Source organism: Papio anubis, chromosome 4 (genome assembly GCF_008728515.1).
Source record: "Papio anubis isolate 15944 chromosome 4, Panubis1.0, whole genome shotgun sequence".
Classification (NCBI taxonomy): Eukaryota; Metazoa; Chordata; class Mammalia; order Primates; family Cercopithecidae; genus Papio; species Papio anubis.
The window spans coordinates 118,360,832-118,387,448 of NC_044979.1; the positions used below are offsets into that span (position 1 = coordinate 118,360,832).

The 26,617-nt window shown below is 37.6% G+C and overlaps 1 protein-coding gene across 2 annotated transcripts in view; it reads left to right on the forward strand.

Moving 5' to 3' along the window:
* ABCA13 (ATP binding cassette subfamily A member 13) overlaps positions 1–26,617 on the forward strand; it is a 492,370-nt gene that overhangs the window by 428,699 nt on the left and 37,054 nt on the right. For both annotated transcript variants that reach the window (XM_017956721.3, XM_031665413.1), the window contains 2 exons: positions 144–278; positions 7,709–7,812. In XM_017956721.3, the coding sequence (XP_017812210.3) occupies positions 144–278; positions 7,709–7,812 (239 nt within the window). The remainder of the gene's footprint in view (positions 1–143; positions 279–7,708; positions 7,813–26,617) is intronic.

Below are 26,617 nucleotides of genomic sequence, written 5' to 3' on the forward strand. Positions count from 1 at the left end.
ATGTTTCAGGAGATGTACTTGATTGTATGTGTGAAGATGAGCAGGGTTAGTGGGAGGGAGAAGCAGGAGTGAGGACTGAGACCAGGTTTCTGGTGGGCACTTTGGTGAATGCTTGTGTGCACATGCACATCCCTCTCTTCCAGGTTGCTGGAGATCTCATCAGGCGCTTACACCTTGAAGCCCATGCGGACAAACCTGTGGCCACCTACAGTGGCGGAACCAAGCGGAAACTCTCTACAGCCCTCGCCCTGCTGGGGAAACCTGACATTCTTTTATTGGTGAGTAGAGGAATGTCAATGTCTTGGAATAAGACACATATTACATATTGATTTATAAACTGATTTTAAGAGTTTTTCTGGGAAGTAACTTTAGAACTTGCAAAGCTGGTTCTACAAACTAGTAAACTGTTTTGCCATAAGCCAACATTTCCCAAACATCATTTGAATTTTGCAGAAATAAAACACTTACCTTTTGCTAGATTCACTCATATTCGTCAAACTGAAAATTCTATAAAATTTTAACATTAAAACAGTGTTTTAAAAGATTATTAGAATTCATCTGTAATCTGAAACCCATTATGTTTTCCTCTAGAATATTGCTTTGATGTCTTTTTCTCTGTGTAGCTGTATGTTTATCACAGCAGCAGTGACACCTGTCATGGTGAATCTTGAAGATGGGTGTTGAGAGTGAAGGCTGGCTATGATGTTGAGGGTAGGAAGAAAACTCCAGCAAGAGGGTAGAGTATATGCAATGGTCTTGAGACAAGGTAGTCTGTAATCAGTCTGGGGACTGCAATTAATTTGATTTGAATGAAACAAAGCATTAATTGGAGGCAACATTTGTCAAGAAATGGAGTTAATTGTCTTACATTTCATAAAACAGCTATAATTGTTAATACAAGTAATGCCATTGAAAGAATAAATAAAGGCTATTGTTACATGCCATAAATTGGATTCTAATCACTAGAGTGCATCTTTGGACTTCACACCAGTAGAGAGTCTGAGGGGTGTCAAAAAGTGTGGAAAACAAAACAGATTCCTTTTTTTCTATCTTTCTTCATCAAATGAATACACCTTTTCAGTGGGGTAGTAAATGGGAATTGAGAAGGTCTGTGTTAGAAAATGGTCTCATCATTTTCTGGTTGTTTCCTGGAAACTCACTTGAATATTCTTTTTAGGTGCCATAAATTTGCTTTTGCAATGTCCAAATTCCTGGACCATTGTATAGTTTCATATTCCGGAATCTGATAATAAAAACTACCATTTGCACAATCCTGAAGTTCACAAATTGCATTTTATTTTCAACACAAGGCGGGATTATGTTGAGTAGTTAACAATATGTGGGCGTTCATTACTTTCTGTGGAATTTCCCTATGCCCAGCCCCTTACAATGCATCTCCTCAGTTGGATGAAGGGGCCGCTGCTCTATAGCCATGACCTGGTTCACTGCAGACCATGACATGCTTTTCTTTGATACATCCTTGCTCTCAACTTTCCATGGATGCCCAAACCTGTGGCACAGTGGTCAAGGTGGGGACTCCGGAGTCTGACTGACAAGCATTGAATTTTGCTTTTGCAGCCGCCCAACACTTGGCCTTGTATGTTCTATGCCTGCTTCCTTCTCATCTGAAAATTGTCCTGATAATAATGTCTGTCTCATGGAGTCATTGAAAGCAGTAAATAAAATAAACTACATTAAGCATCTAGCCCAGTGTCCAGCAGATGGTAAACCACAGTAACTATTTGTGAATATGATGATGGTTACTGTTCAGAGCAATAGGTTAAAGAGATTTGTTTCCAGTCCTTTGGAGTTCTCAACAGAGAGACTAGAAGTGACTCTCAGAGCTGACATCAAGGAGGGAATCAGGAAAACGTAAATGACACATCCAACGCTCATGCTGAGCATTGCATGATCACACCTTTTATTTACTTATTTTTATAACTAGTACACATATATTGCTTGATTTGCAGAAAAGACTAGATATTTATTTTTCTGTTCAGTGCTTCTCCCCCCACCCCTACTGCTTCCCATCTGTTTCTTTCTTTGGGGAAGTTTATGACCCTAAGCTCTTAAGAAATATGTGTTTAGTACTCCCTGGCTAATAAAAGCACAGAAATACATCATACAGTTTGGCAAGATTTCTCTAGAAGTGGTTCATATAAGAAATGCTTTGGTGTCTACTGAAGGAGAAAGCTTCAAGTTCTAAGAAGTATCAATTTATTTGATGTTGCTAAATAAATGAAGCCTTTTTCTGCTATCATATGTCTTCCTAGGGCATATCATTCTGAAATTTTATGGAGGTTGAAAATTCATTTTAAAAACATCAAGGTTGGCTTACCTAGCCAGATCATGAAGGAGAACCAACCTGGCATGAAAATATAGCCCAATTCCCCACCTCTCAGTTTTATGGAGGTATAATTAATAAAAATGGTATATATTTAATGAATTCAACATGTGTTTTGATATACATAAATATTCTGATGTGATGACTACAATCAAACTAATTAACATATTGATGATGTCATGTAATTGCCATTGTTTTCCCTGGGTGTGATGAGAACGCTTAATATCTACCCTCTTAACAAATTTCAAATATGTAATACAGCATCGTTACCTACAGTCCTTCTCTTAGTCCACTGTGCTGCTATAACAGACTGGATAATTTATGAAGAACAGAGAGCAGACATTTGAGTTTTGGAGTCTGGGAAGTCCAAGATCAAGGTACTGCCAGGTGCAGGTGCCTGCTGAAGGTGCCAACCCTGCTTCCAAGATGACTACCTGAACCCTGTGCCCTCCAGAGGGGAGGAATACGTGTCCTCATAAGGCAAAAGTCAGAAGGGCAAAAAGAGGTGAAGGTCCTTCATCAGGTGCTTTTATAAGGTCACTTAACCTTATAAACTTGTTCACCTCCCAGTGGTCACACTTCTCAATATTGTTTCATTAGGGATTGAGTTTTAACATGAATTCTGTAGAGGACGAAACATCCAAACTATAGCAGCCCTACATGCTGTATATTAGGTCTCCAGAACTTGTTTGTCCTGTATAACTGAAATTTTCTGCCCTTTGACAAGTATCTCCCCATTTCCACAGCCTGGCACCTTTCTACTGTCTCTTCCTATGTGTTCAACTTTTTAATATTTCATTAAGAAGTAATGTTTTTCCATGCATGGCTTATTTCACTTTATGCTTGGCATAAGTCCTCCAGATTCACTTATGTTGTTGAAAATGGAAGGATTTCCTTATTTTTCAAGCAGAATAATGTTTCATTACACACACATACACCCAGAGAAGAGAGAGAAAGAGAGAGAGAGACAAGGAAACAGGGAGAGAGAGGGGGGGGGGGGAGAGAGAGAGAGAGAGAGAGAGAGAGAGAGAGAGAGAGACATACACATTTTCTTTTCCCATTTATACACTTAGGGATGCTTAGGTTGTTTCTATATCTTGACTTTTATAAATAATGTTGTCATGAATATAGCACTTGCAGATATGCTTCCAGATATTGATTTTATTTCCTTTGGATACACACACAAATGTGAGATTACTGGATCAGGTGGTAGTAGTATTTTTAATTTGTAGAGGAACCTCCACACTGTTTTTCACAATGTGTGTACATTTACATTCCCACCAATTGTGTATAAGGGCTCACTTTTCTCCGAATCCTTGCCATTGCTGGTTATCTTCTGTCCTTTTAACAATAGCTATTCTAACGAGTACAAGGTGATATCTCATTGTCGTTTTTATTTACATTTCCCTGATTATTAATAATGTTGAGCATCTTTTCATATACCTATTGGCCATTTGCATGTCTTCTTTTGAGAAAAGTCTGTTCATGTTTTTTGTCTATTTTTAATTATTATTATTTTGCTATTCAGCTTTATGATTTCTATATATAGGATGTAACCCCTTATTGGATATATGGCTGCAAATATTTTATCCCCCTCTGTAGTTTGCCTGCTTTGTTGATATTTTCCTTTCTTGTGCAGAAACTCTTTCATTTGAAAGAGTACCACTGTATGTTTGCTTCTGTTTTCTCTACTTTTGGTGTCATATCCAAAAAACAAACAAAACATTGCCAAGACCAATGTCAAGGAGCTTTTCTTTTTTTTTCTTTTTTTTCCTACAAGTTTCTTGGTTTCTGATCTTATGTTTAAATCTTTAATACACGCTCAGTTGATTTTTGTGTATGCTGTAAGATAAGGACCCAGTTTTAATTTTTTGTATGTAGATACTCAGTTTTCCCAAAGCCATATATTGAAGAAAGCACAGTTGTGCTTTTCCTAGTTTTAATTTTGGTGTATTTGTCAAAGATTGACTATATGTGTGTGGGTTTATTTCTGTACTGTCTATTCTTTTCTATGAATCTATATTTCTGTTTTTATACAAATACCATACTTTTTAAATTACGATAGCATAGTAGTATAGTTTGAAAATAGGAAATGTGAGGCCTCCAGCACTGTTCTTCTTGCTTAATTTCTTTAGCTATTTGTGGTCTTTTGTTGTTTGTTTGTTTGTTTTTTAATAAATTTCGGTATTATGGTTTTCTATTTCTGTGAAAAAATGACAATGGAATTGTAGGAATAGCACTGAGTCTGTAGATCACTTTGGGTAATATGGACATTTAAAAATATTAATTCTTTCAATCCATGTACATGGATAGCTCTCCATTTATTTGTCCTCAATTTCTTTAATCAAAATGTTATAGATTTCAGTATACAGATCTTTCACTTCCTTTATTAAAATTATTCCTAAGTATTTTGTTCATTTTGATCTTACTGTAAATGAAATTGTCTAAAATTTCCTTTTCTGATAACCCACTGCTATTTTATGGAAGCAAAATTGATATTTGTATGTTGATTTTGTATCATATGACTTTATTGAATTTGTTTATTAATTCTAATGGATTTTTTGGTGGAGTCTGTAGTGTTTTCTGTATATTAGATCATGCTTTTGGAAAGATGATTTTACTTATTCCTTTTTGATTTGGATGCCTTTTCTTTGTCTTGACTAATTGCTCTGGTTAGGACTTCTAGTATTATGTTGAGTAAAAGTGGCTAGAGTGGTTATCTTTGTCTTGTTCTTCTTAGATTTGAAGTTTTTAGCTTTACACTGTTGAATTTGATGTTAGTTGTGGGCTTATGATGTATGGCCTTTTATTCTTTTCTTATTTATGCTAACTTTGGGCTTAGTTCATTTCTTTATCCAATTTCTTCAATTGCAAAGGTAGGATATTTATTTGAAATCTTTCTTTTTTCTTGATGTTGATGACTTCTTCCTCAAACATGCTTTTACTTCATCCCGTAAGTTTTGTTTTGTTTCCATTTTCATTTGTCTCAAGATACATGTATTTTTTAAAATTTTCTTTTTAATTTCATTTTTGACCCATTGGTTGTTCAGGAACATATTGTTAATTTACATGTATTTGTGAATTTTTCAGTTTTCCTCCTTATTAATTTCTAGTATCATACCATGTTGGTCTGAAATGATACTGGATATGATTTCAATTTTTAAAAATTGTTTAGACTTGTTTTGTGGCCTAATATATGGTCTCTCCTGGAGAGTATTTTATGTGTGCTGGAGAAGAATGTGTATTCTACTGTCGTTGGATGGAATGTTCTGTGTATGGCTGTTAGGTTCATTTGGTCTAAAGCGTAGTTCAAGTACGTTGTTTCCTTATTGATTTACTGTCTGGTTAATCAATGTATCATTGAAAGTGGAGCCTTGAACTCCCTATTGTTATTGTAGTTACGTCTTTTACTCCTTTCAGTTCTGTTAATATTTGCATTACATATATAGCTACTCTAATATTCAGTGCATATCTATTTACAACTACTCTTTTATCATTTTATAATAAATTGACCATTTTATTATTGTATTTTTCTCTTTTTACAGTTTTTGACTTAAAGCATATTTTGTTTGACATAAATATAGATAAACATGCCCTCTGGGTCATCATTTGCTTGGAGTATCTTTACCTATTGTTTCACACTCAGTCTATGTGTATCAAAAAAACTGTACTAAGTCTCTTGCAAACAGCATAAGGTTGGATCTTGGTTTTTATCCTTTCATTCACTTTATGCCTTTTGATTGGCAAATGCTGTCTATTTACAGTTAATGTAATTATTAATAGGTAAGAACATATTCTTGACATTTTGTTAATTGTTTTCTGGCTATTTTTAAAGCTATTTATTCTTTTTTTCCTTTATTACTGTTTTTCTTTTAATTTGATAACTTTTTTGTGTGTTGGTATGTTGGTATGCTTTGATTCATTTCTCTGTTTTTTTTTTTTCTTATGTGTGTGTGTGTGTGTGAGTGTGTGTGTGTGCATCCACTGTAGATTTTTTATTTGTGGTTACTAAGTATCTATATAAAACATCTTATAGTTACAAAAGTCTATTTTTAACCTTATAGTAACTGAACTTATGTCACATTAAAAAAAACTACACTTTTACTTCCAACCATCTCATTTTATGTTTTAGATGTCACAATTTGCAGCTCTTTATATTGTGTTTCCATTAAAAATTATTGTAGCTATAGTTACTTTAATACTTTTTTGTCTTTTAATCTGAATATTACAGTTATAAGTGATTTACACACCAACATTAAAGCATTAAAGTATGCTGAATTTGGCTATATACTTAACTTTACTGTGAGTTTTATAATTTCATGTTGCTAATTAGAATCCTTTTATTTTGTTTTGAAGTACCCCCATTAGCATTTTTCTTTTAAGACGGGTATTGTGTAAATGAACTCTTTCAGCTTTTGTTTGGGAAATTCTTTTTCTTTTTTTTATTTCTGAGGAGCAGCTTTGCTGGGTAAAGTAGGCAAAGTATTTTTGATTTGGTAGGTTTTTTTTCTTTCATTGGCCCACTCTTTCCCCGTCCTGAAGATTTCTTCTGAAAAATCCACTGATAACTTTGTTCATGTATGTAATGAACCTTTTTTTTTTCCCCTCTTGTTGCTGTGAAAATTCTGCTTTTCATTTTTGACAGTTTGATTATTGTGTATCTCAGTGAAGAATTTGTTGGGTTGAAGCTATTTGGGAACTTTTAAGCTTAATATATCTCAGTGTTCAAATGTCTTTCTCTTTATCCAAATTTGGGAATGTTTCAGCCATTATTTATTTAATAAGCATTCGGCTGCCCCTTTTTCTCACCTTTTTTTATTTTGTAAATCTCATATTGTAAAAGTTAGGTCTCTGGATAATGTGCCATAAACCTGTTAGGCTTTCTTTGTTCTTCTTAATTCTTTTTTTTTTTTTTAAATTTTCCTTGGCTGGATAATTTCAAATAATCTGCCTTCAATTTCACAGATTTGTTTTTAATCTGCTTGATCAAATGTGCTTTTGGCATTCTCTATTATATTTTTTATTTCTTTTTATATTTCTGCTCCAGTATTTCTATTTGGTTCTTTTATATATATATAATTTTGATCTCTTTTTTGAATTTCTCTGGATGAGGTGAGAAAGAAGTGGGACTCTTGGGTAGCATGCTGTGTGGCTGGAGGAGTCAGGCACTCACTCATTGCTCTCTCACGTTCCCCTATCATTCTGGCTTTGTTGAGCAGAGTGTAACAAAACCAACTGGAGAGGTGCCTGTTAGAGCCAGATCAGAGATTTTTCTTTCACCTGGGGACTGGCCTCCCATGTCGTTGTGTATATTTCTATTTGTGTTTTTCAAATGCTGATTACTCTGTATTGCCTTTCCTTCAGGATGAACCCAGCTCTGGGATGGATCCCTGCTCTAAGCGGTACCTATGGCAAACAATAATGAAGGAGGTTCGGGAAGGCTGTGCTGCAGTGCTGACCTCCCACAGGTGAGCTCCAGTTTCTCCTGTAGTCGTTTCCTGAGTAAGACTGACTAACAAAGGTTGAGAAGTGCATTTAGGCCCCTGCACAGTGCTACACATAGACATTTCTTAATCTTTATAGCACAATAATGGTGATATTATTGTTAGCCCTTATTGTATAAATTGAGACTGAAACCATGAGGGATTACATTGTATAACCAAGTTTACATAGCAAACAGGTGGCAGAGCTAGAATTTGAACCTAGTATTCTGTGTCCAAAGATGATATTCTTGCCTCACCCATTGCTACTGTTCAAGGATGAGTGCTAGACTACTGTTTTCAGGTCTTCCTGAAGGATCTTTCAGATCCTTTCCATCCAAGGCCTCTTATTTCAGCAGGTAGAATTAGCTGAACTAAAATACTTAACAGGTTACTGAATCTGGTTGAACATTTTCTTTATCACAGAATTAAGTTTGTAATTAGATTTCAAAACCATTGACTTCTTTTTAATTTTCTAATACACTGTTCTAGGCCACACAGAATTACAAATACAGATTTTATAAAACCTACTTATGGGAAGTGAGCAATGTAATTTAACTAATACAAATTCTAATGATGTAATAAAGACCAGTCTTTAACGTTTAGACTTGTTTTGTCTTCATGCTTAAGTCAAATATACTGTCCAGATGTCAAGAGTTGCCAAAGATCTGACATTTTGCCCTTTTGCAAGCTGGCAAATTTAGCTTGATACAGTTTTACGGATGTTGACACAAGAAATGAGACTTCTGGGTCGGAGATGAAATACTTTATTGCTCACAGCAAAAACAGTAGCCGGAGTGTCAGCATGGTTTCTCGCTGGTTCCCTAAACCCCAGTTTCTACTGGACTAATGGATGCCTGCACACATAGGAGAGGAATGCCAAATCTAGTGAAATTACCACCTTATAACATCTAATAAGGAAGCCAGCTCTTGGTTTGGGAGGAGGTGTCGCTTCTTCAATGGTTGTTTGCTGCAAGCACAACTTTGAGAAATGGCCCAGGTAAAAGGCAGTTAGGGCCTTATATTCTTGCAATTCGTGGCAAGACGTGTAGGAACACAAGGGACCCATGGAAACATGCTTCCCAACAGTCTAAATCTTTCAGTCTGTGCTTGAGTACCCCAGCTCTTGTTACCAGAAGTGATATAAAGCTAGCCCTGTCATTTGAAATGTGAGATTTCTGAGAGGACCTCAGAAGACTTTGCTGATTACTGCAGCATTATTAGTTTATAAATGCTATAACTCAGCATGCATAATCCTATTATACATAAATCTTACAGCCATTTCCTGTAACAAGTATTAGTGGCTGCAAAGCCAATGTATTGTGAATAAATCAGCCATTCACACATTTATCACATTGCTTCATGTCAAAGTAGACTTTTCTTTTCAATTTTCTATCTTTGGGCTCTTTCTTTTTTTAAAAAAATCATTCACTGATAGGTTTGTCTATATTGCTTAACATTCCCCAATTTTCACTGCCAGACTAAACTTTACACTGTTGTTTTTTTAAATATCATTTTCTGAAGTGTAATTTACATTTCATATAACTTAACCACTGTAAGTATGGAATTCTATGATTCTTTTGTAAATTTATAGACTTCTGCAAATGGTACCATAAATAAGTCTTAGAACATTTCTGGCACCTGCCCCCAAATTTTCTCATGCTTATTTTCAGTTAAATTAGCATTCAAGGCCAGGCGGGGTAGTTCACACCTGTAATCCCAGCACTTTGGGAGGCTGAGGCGGGAGGATCTCGAGGTCAGGAGATCAAGACCATCCTGGCTAACACAGTGAAACCTGCCTCTACTAAAAATACAAAAAATTAGCCGGGCGTGGTGGCAGGCGCCTGTAGTCCCAGCTACTCAGGAGGCTGAGGCAGGAGAATGGCATGAACCTGGGAGGTGGAGGTTGCAGTGAGCTGAGATTGTGCCACTGCACTCCAGCCTGGGTGACAGAGTGAGACTGCGTCTCAAAAAAAAAAAAAAAAAAAAAAAAAATAGCATTCAAAACCTCCACCTAGGAAAACATTGATGGCTTTCTGTCTACGTAAATTTGCTTTATATGGATATTTCATTAACTGAATCATATAATCAGTAGTCTGCTGCCTCTGACTCTTTTTTTTTATTTACTGTAACACTTTTAAAGTCTATCCATTGCGTTTTGTGTCAATACCGTGCTCCTTTTCATTTTGAACAGTATCCCATTTTATAGCTATATCTCTTCTGTTTATCCATTCACCAGTTGATGAGCAGTTGGGTTGTTTCCACTGTTTTGCTATTATGAATAACATGTTGTGAGCAGTCATATAAATGTCTTTGTAGGTATAGATATGTTTTAATTTTTTTAAATTTTTCTGAGTGAAGTTGCTAGATTGAATAGTAAGTTGTATTTGACACTTTAAGAAACTGCAGAGTGATTTCCCAAGTTGGCCTTATCAGTGTATGTTCCCAGCAACAATGATGAGTCTTCTTTATTCCACACCCTTGTCACTACTGTCTGTCTTTTTTGATTATAGGCATCCTAGTGAAGTTGGGTTTTAATTCACATTTTCCTAAGGACTAATGCTGTTAGAATCTTTTCATGTGCCTAATAGTTATTTGTATTAATTCTTTAGTGAAATATCTATTCCAATATCTCCTCCATCCTCCATTTTTTAAAAATGACTTTATACTTTAGAATAGTTTTAGATTCACTGCAAAATTGAGAGGAAGGTACAGAGATTTTTTAAACTCCCTCCTTGCCTTCACACATGCATATCCTCCCCTATTATCAACATACAGCACCAGAGTGATACATTTAGTAAAATTGATCAGCCTACATTGACAGCACATCACCACCCCAATCCAGTTTACATAGGGGTCACTCTTGGTATTGGACATTTTACGGGTTTGGACAAATATCTAATAAGAAACCACCATTATAGTATCAGACAGAATTGTTTCTTGGCCCTAAAAATTTTATGTGTTCCGCCTATTCATCTCTCTTGCCTAACCCCTGGTAACCACTCATCGTTTTACTATCTCCATAGTTTTACCTTTTCCACAGTGCCATATAGTTGGAATCATATAGTATGTAGTCTTTTCAGATTGACTTTTTGCATTAAGTTTCTCCCATGTCTTCTCGTGGCTTGATAGCTCATTTCATTTCAATCCTGAGTCATATTCCACTATCTGGATGTACTACAGCTTATTTATCCACTCATCTGCTGAACCACATCTTGGTTGCTTCCAAGTTTTCACAGTTTTGAAAAAAGCTGCTTAAGGATCTGTGTGCAGTTTTTTGTGTGAACATATTTTCAGCTCCTTTGGGTAAATACCAAGGAATGTGATTGCTGGATCGGATGGTAAGAGTATGTTAATTTTTGTAAGGATCCTTTATTTTTTAATTGTTTTTTATCTATTATTTTTGAATTGTAATAGTTCTTTTTATGTAGCAGATATTCCTATATTCTGAATAGAAGTCCCTTGCTGGATAAATGATTTGCACATATGTATTTCCAGTCTATGGCTCTCTTTCCATTTTGTTAATGTCTTTCCATTTTCCATTGTCTTTGGAAGTGCAAACATTTTAAATATTGATTACATTCAGTTTATCGATTTATTTTTATATGGTTTGTGCTTTTGGTGTCTCATCTAAGAACTATTTGTTCAAGTGAAGTCCTAGAGATTTTCTTCTATTTTTTTTTTCTAAAAATTGTAGGATTTTAGCTCTTATATTTAAATATTTGATCTATTTAAAGCTAAATTTTGTGTATAATATAAGGATATAAATTCACTTTTATGCATGTTAATATCCAATTACTTCAGCACTCTTCCTTGAAAAGATGATCTTTTATCCCACTGAATTGTCATAGCACCTTTATTGTATTATTTATTATGTGATTTATTTTTGGACTCTCAATTATTATCCATTGATATGTATGCCTATTTTCTTGCCCAATAATATCATGTTGATTATGGTTGTTTTCTGTTAAGTTTTGAAAACAGTAAGTGTTATTCCTTCAGCTTTTTCCTTCTATTACAAAATTTTTCATTCTCTTGAAGTATCTTTCAGTTTCTCTTGTGATTACTTCTTTGACCCTTAGTTTACTTAGAAGTGTTGTTCCGTTTTCAAATACTTGGAGATTTTTAAGGTTTTTTTTCTGTCATTCATTTCTGATTTAACTCTGTTGTAATTAGATAAAATATGTTGTATGATTTTCATCCTTTTAAATTTGTTAGGACTTTCTAATGGCCTACTAGAGGGGTTACAGTTTTTTTTTTTTTTTTAATAAAACCCCATTATATATATATTTGGTTTGCAAGTCACATGGTGTGTACTGCAGCATCCAACTCCACTGTTGTAGTGTGAAAGCTTCCCCCAGCGTTAGGTAAATGCATAATTGTGGGTTGTATTCCAATAAAACTTTATTTATTCCTCTCCCCCTATCCCCCACAAAATTGTGGCAGGCTGGATTTAGCCAATATGCTGCAGTTTTTTACTCCAGGCTTAACATGTGGTTTATCCTAGAGAATTGTCTATGCAAAGGAAAATGTATTCCATAGTATTTGGATGGAATATTGTATACACAGCAAGTTAGTTTTGACAGTGTTGTTTAAGTATTCTGTATTCTTGTGGATATTTCCCTGGGTATACTATTAATTACTGAAAATAAGATACTGAAATCTTCAAGTATAATTGTTATATTTTTCTTTTCCTTCTTTAAATTCTGTCAGTTTTTGCTGCATATATTTGGAATCTGTGTAGTTAGTGAATATGCATTCTTAACTGCTATCATACTCATATTTTGACTTTCTTATCATTATGAAATGTCTCTTTTTCACTCTAGCAGTATGTTTTAGCTTAAAGCCTATTTTGTTTCTTAAAATAGCCATTGCTTCTGTCTCTTGGATAATGTTTGTATGGTATATCTTTTCATATTCTTTTACTTTCAAATAATTTGTGTCTTTGAATAGGAGTGTTTCCTATAGATTGTGTATAGTTGGATATTGTTTTTTTTCCAATCTGACAATGTCTGCCTTTTGTGTGAGGTGTTTAAACTATTCCACATTTAATGTAATTATTGATATGGCTGAAGTAACATTGACTGCTTTGCTATTTTTTATATAATGTCTCCTGTGTTTCTTGTATCTCTGTTTCTACTTGACAGTCTTATATATTAAATGAGTAATTTGAAGTATTCTGTATTTGATGTCTTATCTATTTTTTAAATTATGTTCTTACTGGCTAGTCTAAGGATGATAGTATACATCTTGATGCTAGCTTAATTAGCATCTTGATACTAACTTAATTCTGGAAAAGTATTGTAATCTTGCCCTAATATGGCTCTATTTCCTCCATTTTTCTTTTTGTTATTATTACCATATACATTACATTTTATGTGCTCTAAATCCAATAAAGTGCATTATAAGTTTCACTTTACACAGTTTTGAATTTTTACAGAAGATAAGAAAATATATGAAAAAAGATATACACAGTCTTAAATAGTAATCCATATGCAACTGTCATTTCTGACGTTTATCTGTCCATATGAAAAATGTGAGAAAATTTTGGCTATTACTTACTCAAATAGTTTTTCTGGCCCTATCTATCTTTCCTTTTCTTTTGGTCTTCCATTGCATGTATGTTGAAACTCTGATGTTATCGCACAAGTCTGAGTTCTTGGTCATTTTTTCAGTCTTGTTTTTCTCTATTTTTGGATTGGATAATCTTTATTGATCTATGTGTTCACTGATTCCTCTGCCATTTTGAATCTGGTGTTGACTCCTCTAGTGAAGTTTTCATTTAATTTCTTGTAATCTTTAACTGAAATATATATTTTTGGTTCTTTTTTATATTTTTTATCCCCTTCTTCAGAATCCCTATTTACTGATTTTGTTGTCACACTTTTCTTTAATTCTTTTTTTTTTTTTTTTTTTAATTCTTAAAGTTCTGGGGTACATGTGAAGAACGGGCAGATCTGTTACATAGGTATACATGTTCCATGGTGGTTTGCTGCACCCATCAACTTGTCATCTATATTAGGTATTTCTCCTAATGCTATCCCTCACACAGCCTCCCCGCCCCCCAACAGGCCCTTGTGTGTGATGCTCCCCTCCCTGTGTCCGTGTGTCCTCATTGTTCAACACCCACTTATGAGTGAGAACATGCTGTGTTTGGTTTTCTGTTCTTGTATTACTTTGCTGAGAATGATGATTTCCAGCTTCATTCATGTCCCTGCAAAGGATATGAATTCATCCTTTTTTATGGCTGGATAATATTCCATAGTGTATATGTGCCACATTTTCTTTATCTGGTCTATCATCGATGGGCATTTGGGTTGGTTCAAAGTCTTTGCTGTTGTGAATAGTCCCTCAATACATATGTGTGCATGTGTCTTTATAGTAGAATGATTTATAATCCTTTGGGTATATACCTAGTAATGGGATTGCTGGGTCAAATGGTATTTCTAGCTCTAGATCCTTGAGGAATTGCCACACTATCTTCCACAATGGTTGAACTATTTTACACTCACCACCAACAGTGTAAAAGCATTCCTATTTCTCCACATCCTCTCCAGCATCTGTTGTTTTCTGATGTTATAATGATCGCCTTTCTCATTGGCATGAGATGGCATCTCATTGTGGTTTTGATTTGCATTTCTGTAATGACCAGTGATGATGAACTTTTTTTCATGTTTGTTTGCTGCATACATGTCTTCTTTTGAGAAGTGTCTGTTTATATCCTTTGCCCACTTATTGATTTTTTTTTCCTGTAAATTTGTTTAAGTTCTTTGTAGATTCTGGATATTAGCCCTTTGTCAGATGGATAGATTGCAAAATTTTTCTCCCATTCTGTAGGTTGCCTGATCACTCTGATGATAGTTTCTTTTGCTGTGTAGAAGCTCTTTCGTTTAATTAGATTCCATTTGTCAATTTTGGATTTTGTTGCCATTGTTTTTGGTGTTTTAGTCATCAAGTCTTTGCCCATGCCTATGTTGTGAATGGTATTGCCTAGGTTTTCTTCTAGGGTTTTTATGGTTTTAGGCCTTCCATTTAAGTCTTTAATCCATCTTGAGTTAATTTTTGTATAAGGTGTAAGGAAGGGATCCAGTTTCAGCTTTATGTATATGGCTACCCAGTTTTCCCAACACCATTTATTAAATAGGGAATTCTTTCCCCATTGCTTGTTTTTGTCAGGTTTGTCAAAGATCAGATGGTTGTAGATGTGTGGTGTTATTTCCGAGGCCTCTGTTCTGTTCCATTGGTCTATATATCTGTTTTGGTACCAGTACCATGCTGTTTTTGTTACTGTAGCTTTGTAGTATAGTTTGAAGTCAGGTAGCTTGATGCCTCCAGCTTTGTTCTTTTTGCTTAGGATTGTCTTGGCTATATGGGCTCTTTTTTTGGTTCCATATGAAATTTAAAGTAGCTTTGTTTTTCCAATTATTTGAAAAAAGTCAATGGTAGCTTGATGGGGATAGCATTGAATCTATAAATTATTTTGGACAGTATGGCCATTTTCACGAGATTGATTCTTCCTGTCCATGAGCATGGAATGTTTTTCCATTTGATTGTGCCCTCTCTTATTTCCTTGAGCAGTGGTTTGTAGTTCTCCTTGAAGAGGTCCTTCACATTCCTTGTAAGTTGTATTCCTACTTATTTTATTCTCTTTGTAGCAATTGTGAATGTGAGTTGACTCATGATTTGACTCTCTTTGTCTGCTATTGGTGTATAGGAACGCTTGTAATTTTTGCACGTTGATTTTGTATCCTGAGACTTTTCTGGAGTTGCTTCTGAGCTTAAGGATATTTAGGGTTGAGATGATGGGATTTTCTAAATATACAATCATGTCATCTGCAAACAGGGACAATTTGACTTCCTCTTTTCCTAATTGAATACCCTTTCTTTCTCTTGCCTGATAGCCCTGGCCAGAACTTCCAATACTATGTTGAATAGGAGTATTGAGAGAGGGCATCCTCATCTTGTGCCAGTTTTCAAAGGGAATGCTTCCAGCTTTTGCCCATTCAGTATGATATTGCCAAAATAATAAAAATAATCTTATTATTTTGCAATACATTCCATCAATACCTAGTTTATTAAGAGTTTTTGGCATGAAGGGCTGTTGAATTTTGTCAAAGGCCTTTTCTGCATCTATTGAGATAATCATGAGGTTTTTTTTTTGTTTGTTTGTTTTGTTTTTGGTCATTGGTTCTGTTTATGTGATGGATTACATATATTGATTTGTGTATTTTGAACCAGATTTGCATCCCAGGGATGAAGCCGACTTGATAGTAGTGGATAAGCTTTTTGATGTACTAATGGATTTGGTTTGCCAGCATTTTATTGAGGATTTTTGCATCGATGTTTATCAAGGATATTGGCTTAAAATTTTCTTTTTTTGTTGTGTCTCGGCCAGGTTTTGGTATCAGGATGATGCTGACCTCATAAAATGAGTTAAGGAGGATTCCCTCTTTTTCTATTGATTGGAATAGTTTCAGAAGGAATGGTACCAGTTCCTCTCTGTACCTCTGGTAAAATTTGTCTGTGAATTTGTCTGGTCCTGGGCTTTTTTAGTTGGTAGGCTATTAATTACTGCCTCAATTTCAGAACTTGTTATTGGTCTATTCAGGGATTCGACTTCTTTCTGGTTTAGTCTTTGGAGGGTGTATATTATTTCAGTAATTTCTCCATTTCCTCTAGATTTTCTAGTTTATGTGCATAGAGGTGTTTATGGTATTCTCTGAAGGTAGTTTGTATTTCTGTGGGATTGGTGGTGATATCCCCTTTATCATCTGTTATTGTGTCTGTTTGATTCTTCTCCTTTTTCTTCTTTGTTAGTCTGCCTAGTAGTCTATCTCTTTTGTTGATGTTTTCAAAAAACCAGCTCCTGGATTCATTGATATTTGGAAGGATGTGTTGTTTCTCTCTCCCCTTCAGTTCTGCTCTGATCTTAGTTATTTCTTGTCTTTGCTAGCTTTTGAATTTGTTTGCTCTTGCTTCTCTAGTTCTTTTAATTGTGATGTTAGGGTGTCAATTTTAGATCTTTTCGGCTTTCTCTTGTGGGCATTTAGTGCTATAAATTTCCCTCTACACGCTACTTTAAATGTATCCCAGGGATTCTGGTATGCTGTGCCTTTGTTCCCATTGGTTTCAAAGAACATTTTTATTTCTGCCTTAATTTTGTTATTTACCCAGTAGTCATTCAGGAGCAGGTTGTTCAGTTTCCATGTAGTTGTGCAGTTTTGGGTGAGTTTCCTAATGCTGAGTTCTAATTTGATTGCACTGTGGTCTGAGAGACTGTTATGACTTCTGTGTTTTTGCATTTGCTGAGGAGTGTTTTATTTCCTTTTGTGTGGTCAATTTTAGAATAAGTGTGATGTGATACTGAGAAGAATGTATATTCTGTTGATTTGGGATGGGGAGTTCTGTGATGTCTGTTCGGTCTGCTTGGTCCAGAACTGAGTTGAAGTCTTGGATATCCTTGTTAATTTTCTGTCTCATTGATCTGTCTAATATTGACAGTAGGGTGTTAAAGTCTGCTACTATTACTGTATGAGAGTATAAGTCTCTTTGTAGGTCTCTAAAAATTTACTTTATGAATCTGGGTGCTCCTGTGTTGCATGAATAAATATTTAGGATAGTTAGCTCTTCTTGTTGCATTGATCCCTTTGACATTATGTAATGGCCGTCTTTGTCTCTTTTGATCATTGTTGGTTTAAAGTCTGTTTTTTCAGAGACTAGGATTGCAATCCCTTTCTTTTGCTTTCCATTTGCTTATTCTTCCATCCCTTTATTTCAAGCCAATATATATCTTTGCACATGAGATGGGTCTCCTGAATACAGCGCACCCATGGGTCTTGACTTTTTATCCAATTTGCCAGTCTGTGTCTTTTAATTGGGGCTTTTAGCCCATTTACATTTAAGGTTAATATTGTTATGTGTGAATTTGATCCTGTCATTATGCTGCTAGCTTGTTATTTTGCCTGTTAGTTGATGCAGTTTCTTTATAGTGTCGACGGTCTTTACAATTTGGTATGTTTTTTCAGTGGTTGGTACCAGTTGTTCCTTTACATGCTTAGTGCTTCCTTCAGGAGCTCTTGTAAGGCAGGCCTGGTGGTGACAAAATCTCTCAGCATTTGCTTGTCTGTAAAGGATTTTATTTCTCCTTTGCTTATGAAGCTTTGTTTAGCTGGATATGAAATTCTGGGTTGAAAATTCCTTTCTTTAAGAATGTTGAATATTGTCCCCCATTCTCTTTTGGCTTGTAGGGTTTGTGCCAAGATATCCACTCTTAGTCTGATGGGCTTCCCTTTGTGGGTAACCCGACTTTTCTCTCTGGCTGCCCTTAACATTTTTTCCTTCATTTCAACCTTGGTGAATCTGACGATTATGTGTCTTGGGTTGGTCTTCTTGAGGAATATCTCTGTGGTGTTCTCTCTATTTCCTGAATTTGAATGTTGGCATGCCTTGCTGGGTTGTGGAAGTTCTCCTGGGTAATATCCTGAAGAGTGTTTCCCAACTTGGTTCCATTCTCCCAATCACTTTCAGGTACACCAATCAAATGTAGATTTGGTCTTTTCACATAGTCCGATATTTCGTGGAGGCTTTCTTTTTTTCTTTTCACTCTTTTTCTCTAATCTTGTCTTCTTGCTTTGTTTCACTGAGTTGATCTTCAGTCTCTGATATCCTTTCTTCTGCTTGATTGATTCGGCTACTGATACTTGTGTATGCTTCATGAAGTTCTCTTGCTGTGTTTTTCAGCTCCATCAGATCGTTTATGTTCATCTCTACACTGGTTATTTTAGTTAGCAATTCGTCTAGTCTTTTTTCAAGGTTCTTAGCTTCCTTGCATTTGGGCTAGAACATACTCCTTTAGCTCATAGGAGTTTGTGATTACCCAACTTCCGAAGCCTACTTCTGTCAGTTCATCAGACTTATTCTCCATCCAGTTTTGTTTCCTTGCTGGCAAGGAGTTGTGATCCTTTGGAGGAGAAGAGGCGTTCTGGCTTTTGGAATTTTCAGCCTTTTTGCTCTGGTTTCTCCCCATCTTCATGGATTATCTATCTCTGGTCTTTGATGTTGGTGACCTTTGGATGTGGTCTCTGAGTGGACATGCTTTTTGTTGATGTTGGTACTATTCCTTTCTGTTTGTTAGTTTTCCAAGAGTCAGGCTCCTCTGCTGCAGGTCTGCCAGAGTTTGCTGGAGATCTGCTCCGGACCCTGTTTGCCTGGCTGTCACCGGCGAAGGCTACAGAATAGCAAAGATTGCTGCCTGTTCTTTCCTCTGGAAGCTTCATCCCAGAGGGTCACCTGCCAAATGCCAGTGAGAGCTCTCCTATATGAGGTGTCTGTTGGCCCCTACTGGGAGATGTCTCCCAGTTAGGATACACGGGGGTCAGGGACCCACCTGAGGAGGCAGTCTGTCCCTTATCGGAACTCGAATACTGTGCTGGGAGCACTGCTGCTCTCTTCAGAGCTGTCAGACAGGGATGTTTAAGCCTGCTGAAGCTGCACCCCCAGCCACCCCTTCCCCCAGGTGCTCTGTCCCAGGGAGATGGGGGTTTTATATGTAAGTCCCTGACAGGGGCTGCTGCCTGTTTTTCAGAGATTCCCTGCCCAGAGAGGAGAAATCTAGAGAGACACTCAGCCTTGCTGAGCTGCGGTGGGTTCCACCCAGTTCGAACTTCATGAGGGCTTTGTGTACACTTTGAGGGTAAAACTGCCTACTCAAGCCTCAGCAATGGTGGACACCCCTCCCCCAACCAAACTTGAGTGTCCCAGGTCCATCTCAGACTGCTGAGCTAGCAGCAAGAATTTCAAGCCCGTGGATCTTAGTTTGCTGGGTTCTGTGGGGGTGGGATCCACTGAGTCAGGTGCCAGGCACTGGAGGAAATCTCCTGGTCTGCTGGTTACAAAGATCGTGGGAAAAGTGCAGTATCTGGGCCGGAGTGCACCGTTCCTCCCAGTACAGTCTCTCACAGCTTCCTTTGGGTAGGAAAGGGAAGTCCCCCGACCCCTTGCACTTCCAAGGTTGAGGCAACGCACCACCCTGCTTCAGCTGGCCCTCCATCGGCTGCACCCACTGTCCAACCAGTCTCAGTGAGATGAACTGGGTACCTCAGTTGAAAATGCAGAAATCACCTGCCTTCTGCGTCAATCTCTCTGGGAGCTGCAGACTGGAGCTGTTCCTATTTAGCCATCTTGCCAGCTCTCTCTTTAATTCTTTTAAGTTGGTTTTCATTGGTTTTTTCATGTTTATAATAGCTGCATTTAAATTTTTTCTTCTAAATCTAGCATCTGAGAACACTTATAAATAATTTATTTTGACTGCTTTGTCCTCCCCAATTATGGGGAGAAACTTTCTTGTTTCTTTGCATGCCTTATAGATTTTTATTGAAAACTGGACATTTTAGATAATTGTAGCAGGTCTGGATTCTGATTCTCTCCCCCCCCCCCCCCCCCCCGCCATGGTGGTTATTGTTGCCAATTTTTTAAAAGTTGATTTGTTTATTTTGTGTTTGTGTCTTACTTAGTTGCCTGAGATAAATCTATGAAAACTCTTTCTCCTTTAGTGAGTGGCTACCGATTCCTCTACTCATTTTTTATTTTTTATTTTTATTTTTGGACCATCTCACTCTGTCGCCCAGGCTGGAGTACAGCAGTGCAATCTCAGATCACTGCAATGTCTGCCTTGTAGGTTCAAGTGATTCTCCTGCCTTAGCCTCCCAAGTAGCTAGGATTACAGGCGCCCACCACCATGCCCAGCTAATTTTTGTATTTTTAGTAGAGACAGGGTTTCACCATGTTGGTCAGGCTGGTCTTGAACTCCTGACCTCAGGTGATCCTCCTACCTCAGCTTCCCAAAGTTCTGGGATTACAGGCATAAGCCACCATGCCCAGCCAGTTTGTTTTTTAAAAATTTGTTCTCGTTTTTAAAAATTTCTTCTCATTTTTTAAGACCGGCTCATAGGAGTCACTCTGTTTATGCATAGGTTAGTTGCTAGTGAGTGACTGGGCACAAGTTGTGCTCAACCACCTCAGACCAACAAGGTTTTTTCTTTGCAAATGTATCTGTGTGTGGATAGTGAAGAAATTCCAAGTTCAGGCTATTTTCATGTTAGCCTAAGTTTACTGGCTCCTTTTGTGTCTCTCCTATGGGCATGTGGACAGCCTCTGGGTTGACAAAGAATATGTGGTTGGCCTAGGCCCTCTCCAATCTCAGCTGCACCTACATGCAGCCACAGCTATATACATGCTACATCCACGCAATTCAGTCTAATAGAGGCCAGATACTGGAGGTATTGGCTTTTTCTGTTTGCTTGGTTCCAAAACAATCAGGTATATCAACGGTGTCACTGGACCTGGGCATTACCCAATGGTCCAAATTGTTTGCACCCTCTTCAGCTGGGGCTGAGCTACTAATCCTCATGGTCTGCCCTTCCTGCCAGTAGTTGCATGTTGGCGAAACTGGGGAGAAGGGGAGCAGCCTATGGCTGGAATGCCACTGATTATCAGTCTTCTTACCCTAAGTTTAGCAGTTTATCAGCTAAAAGTGCTCTTAGATTGTGCTATACCTTTTTGTTCAATTTTCAGAATTTTGAAATGGCTATTTTTGTTAATTTTGTCCAGATTCATCATTGCTTTTTGAGAAAACAATTTACCAGTTTCTTCATTTGACCCTAGTTGGAAGTCCTACCCTGGGATTTTTTGTTGTTGTTTTTCTTGTATTTCACTTCAGAAAATAAAATTTTACATTAAAATGAATTAAATTTGATAAGCCTTCTACTTTATCATTATGCATACATATGTTTGCTTAAAATGATCATTTTATTTTGCCAATTCTAGAAACTCTTTACATTCTTGTATTTATTTTGCTGGAGTTTGTTTGCTGGCATGAGGACATGAGCCTTCATGTTCATGCAGAAGTTCTAAGATTGGGTAAAGTGGTGTCACGATAAAAATTTCATTTATTTCTCATATAATTATTGTAGATTGTTCTCAGACTGCATGTCATTGAAATTTCTCTTTTATATCCTCCTATTCATTTGGTTTCACATTAAATATATATATATATATATATATATATATATATATATATATTCATTTCCATAAATCTGTCCATGTCCATGCAGTACAAAGATCAAAATTACTCATTGTTAATGAAGAGTGGGGAAGCTTATGATTTATTCTGTGATTCTAAAATGGCAGCCTTTGTTGAAAAAAAGTCTCTGTATTGGACATTTTTCCCTTAACTTTGAGTTCATTTATCATTGCCTCTTCTGGTTCCTTACCCTAGGAAATCTTGGTAAAGTGTGGAGCAGGAAACTGAGGATAAGAACCTTGTATACTACTTTCCTTGCTAAGGGAGTTGAAATCAGTATAATCAAGAAGGACCAATACTACTTTTTTCTCACACATCCAACATCATGAATTCCAATATAACTCCTGAAATCTCTGCATTGCCTAGCCATATTTCTGTACTAATTAGATTATCCAGCCATACAGGAAATTTTGTGTTTATTTTTTGAAGCTGGCACATCTTACTTGGCCAGAGAAGGAGAAAGAGAGTCAAGGGGAAGGTGCTACGCATTTGTTAACAACCAGATCTCATGAGAACTCACTCACTATTACAAGAATAGCAACGGGGAAACCTGCCCCATGATCAAATAATCTCTGACCAGACCCTTCCACCAACATTGGGGATTACAATTTGACATGATATTTGGGCAGGGACACAAACCTAAACCATATTATTTTGTAACTGGCCTCTCCCATATCTCATGTCTTTCCCACATTGCAAAACACAATCATCCCATCTCAAAATTCCCCCATGTCTTAACTCATTTCAGCATGAACTCAAAAGTCCACAGTCCAGAGTTTCGTCTGAGAAAAGGCAAGGCCCTTCTGCATGAGCCTGTAAAATAAAAAAACAAATTAGTTACTTCCAAGATACAATGAGAGTACAGACATTGGGCAAATACACCTGAACAAAAAGGAAGAAATCAGCTAAAAGAGAGAGGCTACCGGCCCTGAGCAAGTCCAAAACCCAGCAGAGTAGTCATTAAATTTTAAAGCTCCAAAATAATCTCCTTTGATTCCATGTCTCACATTCAGGCCACACTGAAGCAAGGGTTGGACTGCAAGACCTTGAGCAGCTCCACACCTGTGGTTCTGCAGGGCTTAGCAGGTTCCCATGGCTGCTTTCAAGGACTGGCATTGAGTGGCTTGGCTTTTCCAGGAGCTCAGTGCAAGCTGTCAGTGGATGTACCATTCTGCAGTTTGGAGAGTGCTGGCCCTCTTCTCACGGTTCTACTAGGCAGTGCCCCAGTGGGGACTCTGTGTGGGTGCTCCAGTCCCACATTTCTCTTCTACACTGCCCTAGAAGAGGTTCTCCACGAGGGCCACATCCATGCAGCAGACTTCTGTTTGGACATCCAGGTGTTTCCATACATCCTCTGAAATCTAGGTGGAGGCTCCTAAGCCTCAACTCTTGCCCTCTGTGCATCCGCAGGCTTACTGCCACGTGGAAGCCACCAAGGCTTACTACTTGCACTCTCTGGACCAGTAGCCTGGGATTTATCTGGGACAATTTAGCCATGGCTGGAGCTGGAGCAGCTGCAACACAGTGAGCAGTGTCCAGGGCAGTGGGGCCCTGGGCCCAGCCCACAATTTCTTCCCTCCTAGGCTTCCAGGCCTGTGATGCAAGGGGCTGCCTAGAAGGTCTCTGACATGCTTTTGAGGCATTTTTCCCATTGTCTTAGTTATTAACATTCAGCTCTTCTTTGCTTATGCAAATTTCTTCAGCCATCCCTCCTCAGAAAATGTGTTTTTCTTTTCTACCACATTGTCAGGCTGTACGTTTTCCGAACTTCTATCCACTGTTTCCCTTTTAAATAAAAATTTTAATTTCAGGTCATCTCTTTGCTCATGCATAACAAAAGTGAACTATGCTCCAGTTTCCAATAAGTTTCTCATCTCTATCTGAGATCTCCTCACCCTGGACTTATTGTCTGTATCACTATCAGCATTTTGGTCACAACAATTTTACAAGCCTCTAGGAGGTTCCAAACTCCCTTATTTTCCTGTCTTCTTCTGAGCCCTCCAAACTGTTCTAGCCTCTGCCCATTATCCAGTTCCAAAGCTGCTTTCACATTTTCAGGTATCTTTATTGCAATGCCCCTCTGTCTGTACAAATTTTCTGTATTAGTTTGTTTTCACATTGCCATAGAGAAAAGAAGTTTAACAGGCTCACAGTTCCACAGGCTGTACAGAAAGCATGGCTGGGGAGGTCTCGGGAAACTTACAATCATGGCAGAAGGCAAAGGGGCAGCAGGAATGTCTTACATGGCCAGAGCAGGAGGAAGAGAGTGGAAGGGGAAGTGCTACACACTTTTAAACAAACAGATCTCGTGAGAACTTACTATCATGAGAACGAACAGCAAGGGGAAAATATGCCACCATGATCCAGTTACCTCCCACCAGGCCTCTCCTCCAACACAGGTGATCACAATCCGATAGGAGATTTCGGTGGTGACACAAACACAAACTATATTAGACCTCCACTTGTCTGAACTATGTTTAAGAAACTAAGATATAAGTGACTTCATATTCTACCTTGCCGAGACCAGCTCCATCAGGGAGACCCGAACCCAGTGGTGCTAGAGGAATTAAAGACACACACACAGAAATATAGAGGTGTGAAGTGGGAAATCAGGAGTCTCATAGCCTTCAGAGCTGAGAGCCCCAGAGTTTTACCCACATATTTATTAACAGCAAACCAGTCATTAGCATTGTTTCTACAGATATTAAATTAACTAAAAGTATCCCTTATGGGAAACGAAGGGATGGGCAGAATTAATTGCAGCAGGAACATGCCCTTAAGACACAGATCACTCATGCTTTTGCTTATGGCTTAAGAATGCCTTTAAGTGGTTTTCCACCTTGGGCTGGCCAGGTGTTCGTTGCCCTCATTCCTGTAAACCCGCAACCTTCCAGCTTGGGTGTTAGGGCCATTATGGACATATCACAATGCCGCAGAGATTTTATTTATGACCAGTTTGGGGGCCAGTTTATGTCCAGATTTTGGGAGGCTTGTTCTCAACATGTCTCCTTCTTTGATTTGCAAAGAGATAAAAGCAAGGGCAGCTTTGTCACAGTGAGCTACTTCTCGCAGGAGTCAGAATCCGCATCTGCTGACTATACAAAGACAAACAACATAGATTAAAAGCACAATCCTCATTGAAATCACAGAGCTTCCAAGTGTTTTATCCATTTTAATGGGTTACTAGCTGCTAATCTGTCTGCAGCTCCTTCAAGCATTCCAGTTCCTGGCATGAAGGTCAAGTGTGCCTGGGATGCTTTAAATATTTGTTCTTTTAATTTTGCAATATCCAAAGACAAGTTTGTAGAGTGTCCTTCTAGATGCTTTTTTATTCTTTCCCAAATTTTGGTCCACAAATCCTTATGTTAAGCTCCTAGAGCGGGCCATATCATTTGAGGTTGAGGTGCCACTATACCGCTATGGTTGCAGATAATAGGAACTTTTGCCGTGCTTCTCATCATTTCTACCATCTGAACGTTTTGTTCAGATCATCTGAACATAATGTGACCGTAGCACACAGACTGAGAGGTGCAATTCAAGCTAAACATCCCCTTAGAGGGCCAATTAATGATTCCATAGGAATCGTTGTTCAGCACCTCTGCCTGTTCTGCAAAGCAATCTTCCTAAACACGTATGTTCATTTTTTCAAACTGGGTCCAATCCTGTTTATAAAATAGGTTTTTAAGGGCAGTATGCCTCAATTATAGGAGAGATTATTATGGTAAATACTGAGATCAGAAAGCATGTGTAACTGTGTCATACAGTGATTGCATCCAGGCATTATTATCAGGCCTTGTTGAAGGAATACTCATGGCAGTGGTGATAACCACTATCATAGCTACCATTAAATTATTCATTGTGACTAGTTGTCCCGCTTTCTTCAGGTTTTCTTCTGCCGTCTGAGACAGCTTCTTGATCTGTCCCCAGGTGGGTGGCTGTGTTCAACGGGTGTTGCTCCTGACAGTTGGGGTCCTCCTCAGCGTCAGTCTTGACGTGGTTGCAACCGGGGGGTAAACAGCTTCATTTTAGGAAAATGATTATCGAGAATACCCACAAAGTCAGCTAAATGGGTTTGCCAATTAAGACTATTTATAAAGCTTGCTGTATTTGTGCCTTTGTGAGAGGGACAATAATTTTTCCAGGATCATATCCATGTAATTTAGCAATCTGAGTTCTCCCAATCCCTATCATAGTAGTGATTTGATCTAAATAAGGAGTTAGAGTCCGTGAATTAGTATGTGGAAGAAAAAGCCACTCTACTAAGTCCTGTTCTTGGGCAATAACACTAGTAGGTGAATGCTGAGTTGAAAAAATTAGCAAATCTAAAGTCTTCTCTGGATCTATTCTATTTATGCAAGCTTTATGGACTTGCTTCTCAACCAGCTATAACTCTGCCTCTCCCTCCTTTGTTAATTGCCAAGGGCTAGTGAGACTAGGATTTCCTCTAAGGATAGAAAACAAATTACTCATGGCATAGGTAGGCATGCTTAGAGCAGGTCTTATCTAATTAATATCCCCTAGTAATTTTTGAAAGTCATTTAATGTTCTTAATTTATCCCTACGTGTGGTTACTTTCTGTGGCACAATGGTAGTGTCATTTACTAAGGTCCCCAAGTAGGAGTAAGGAGTAGTAGTCTGAATTTTGTCAGGAGCTGTAATTAAACCCGTGCGAGAAATCGAATTTTGCAAGTGATCATAACATTCGAGTAATAT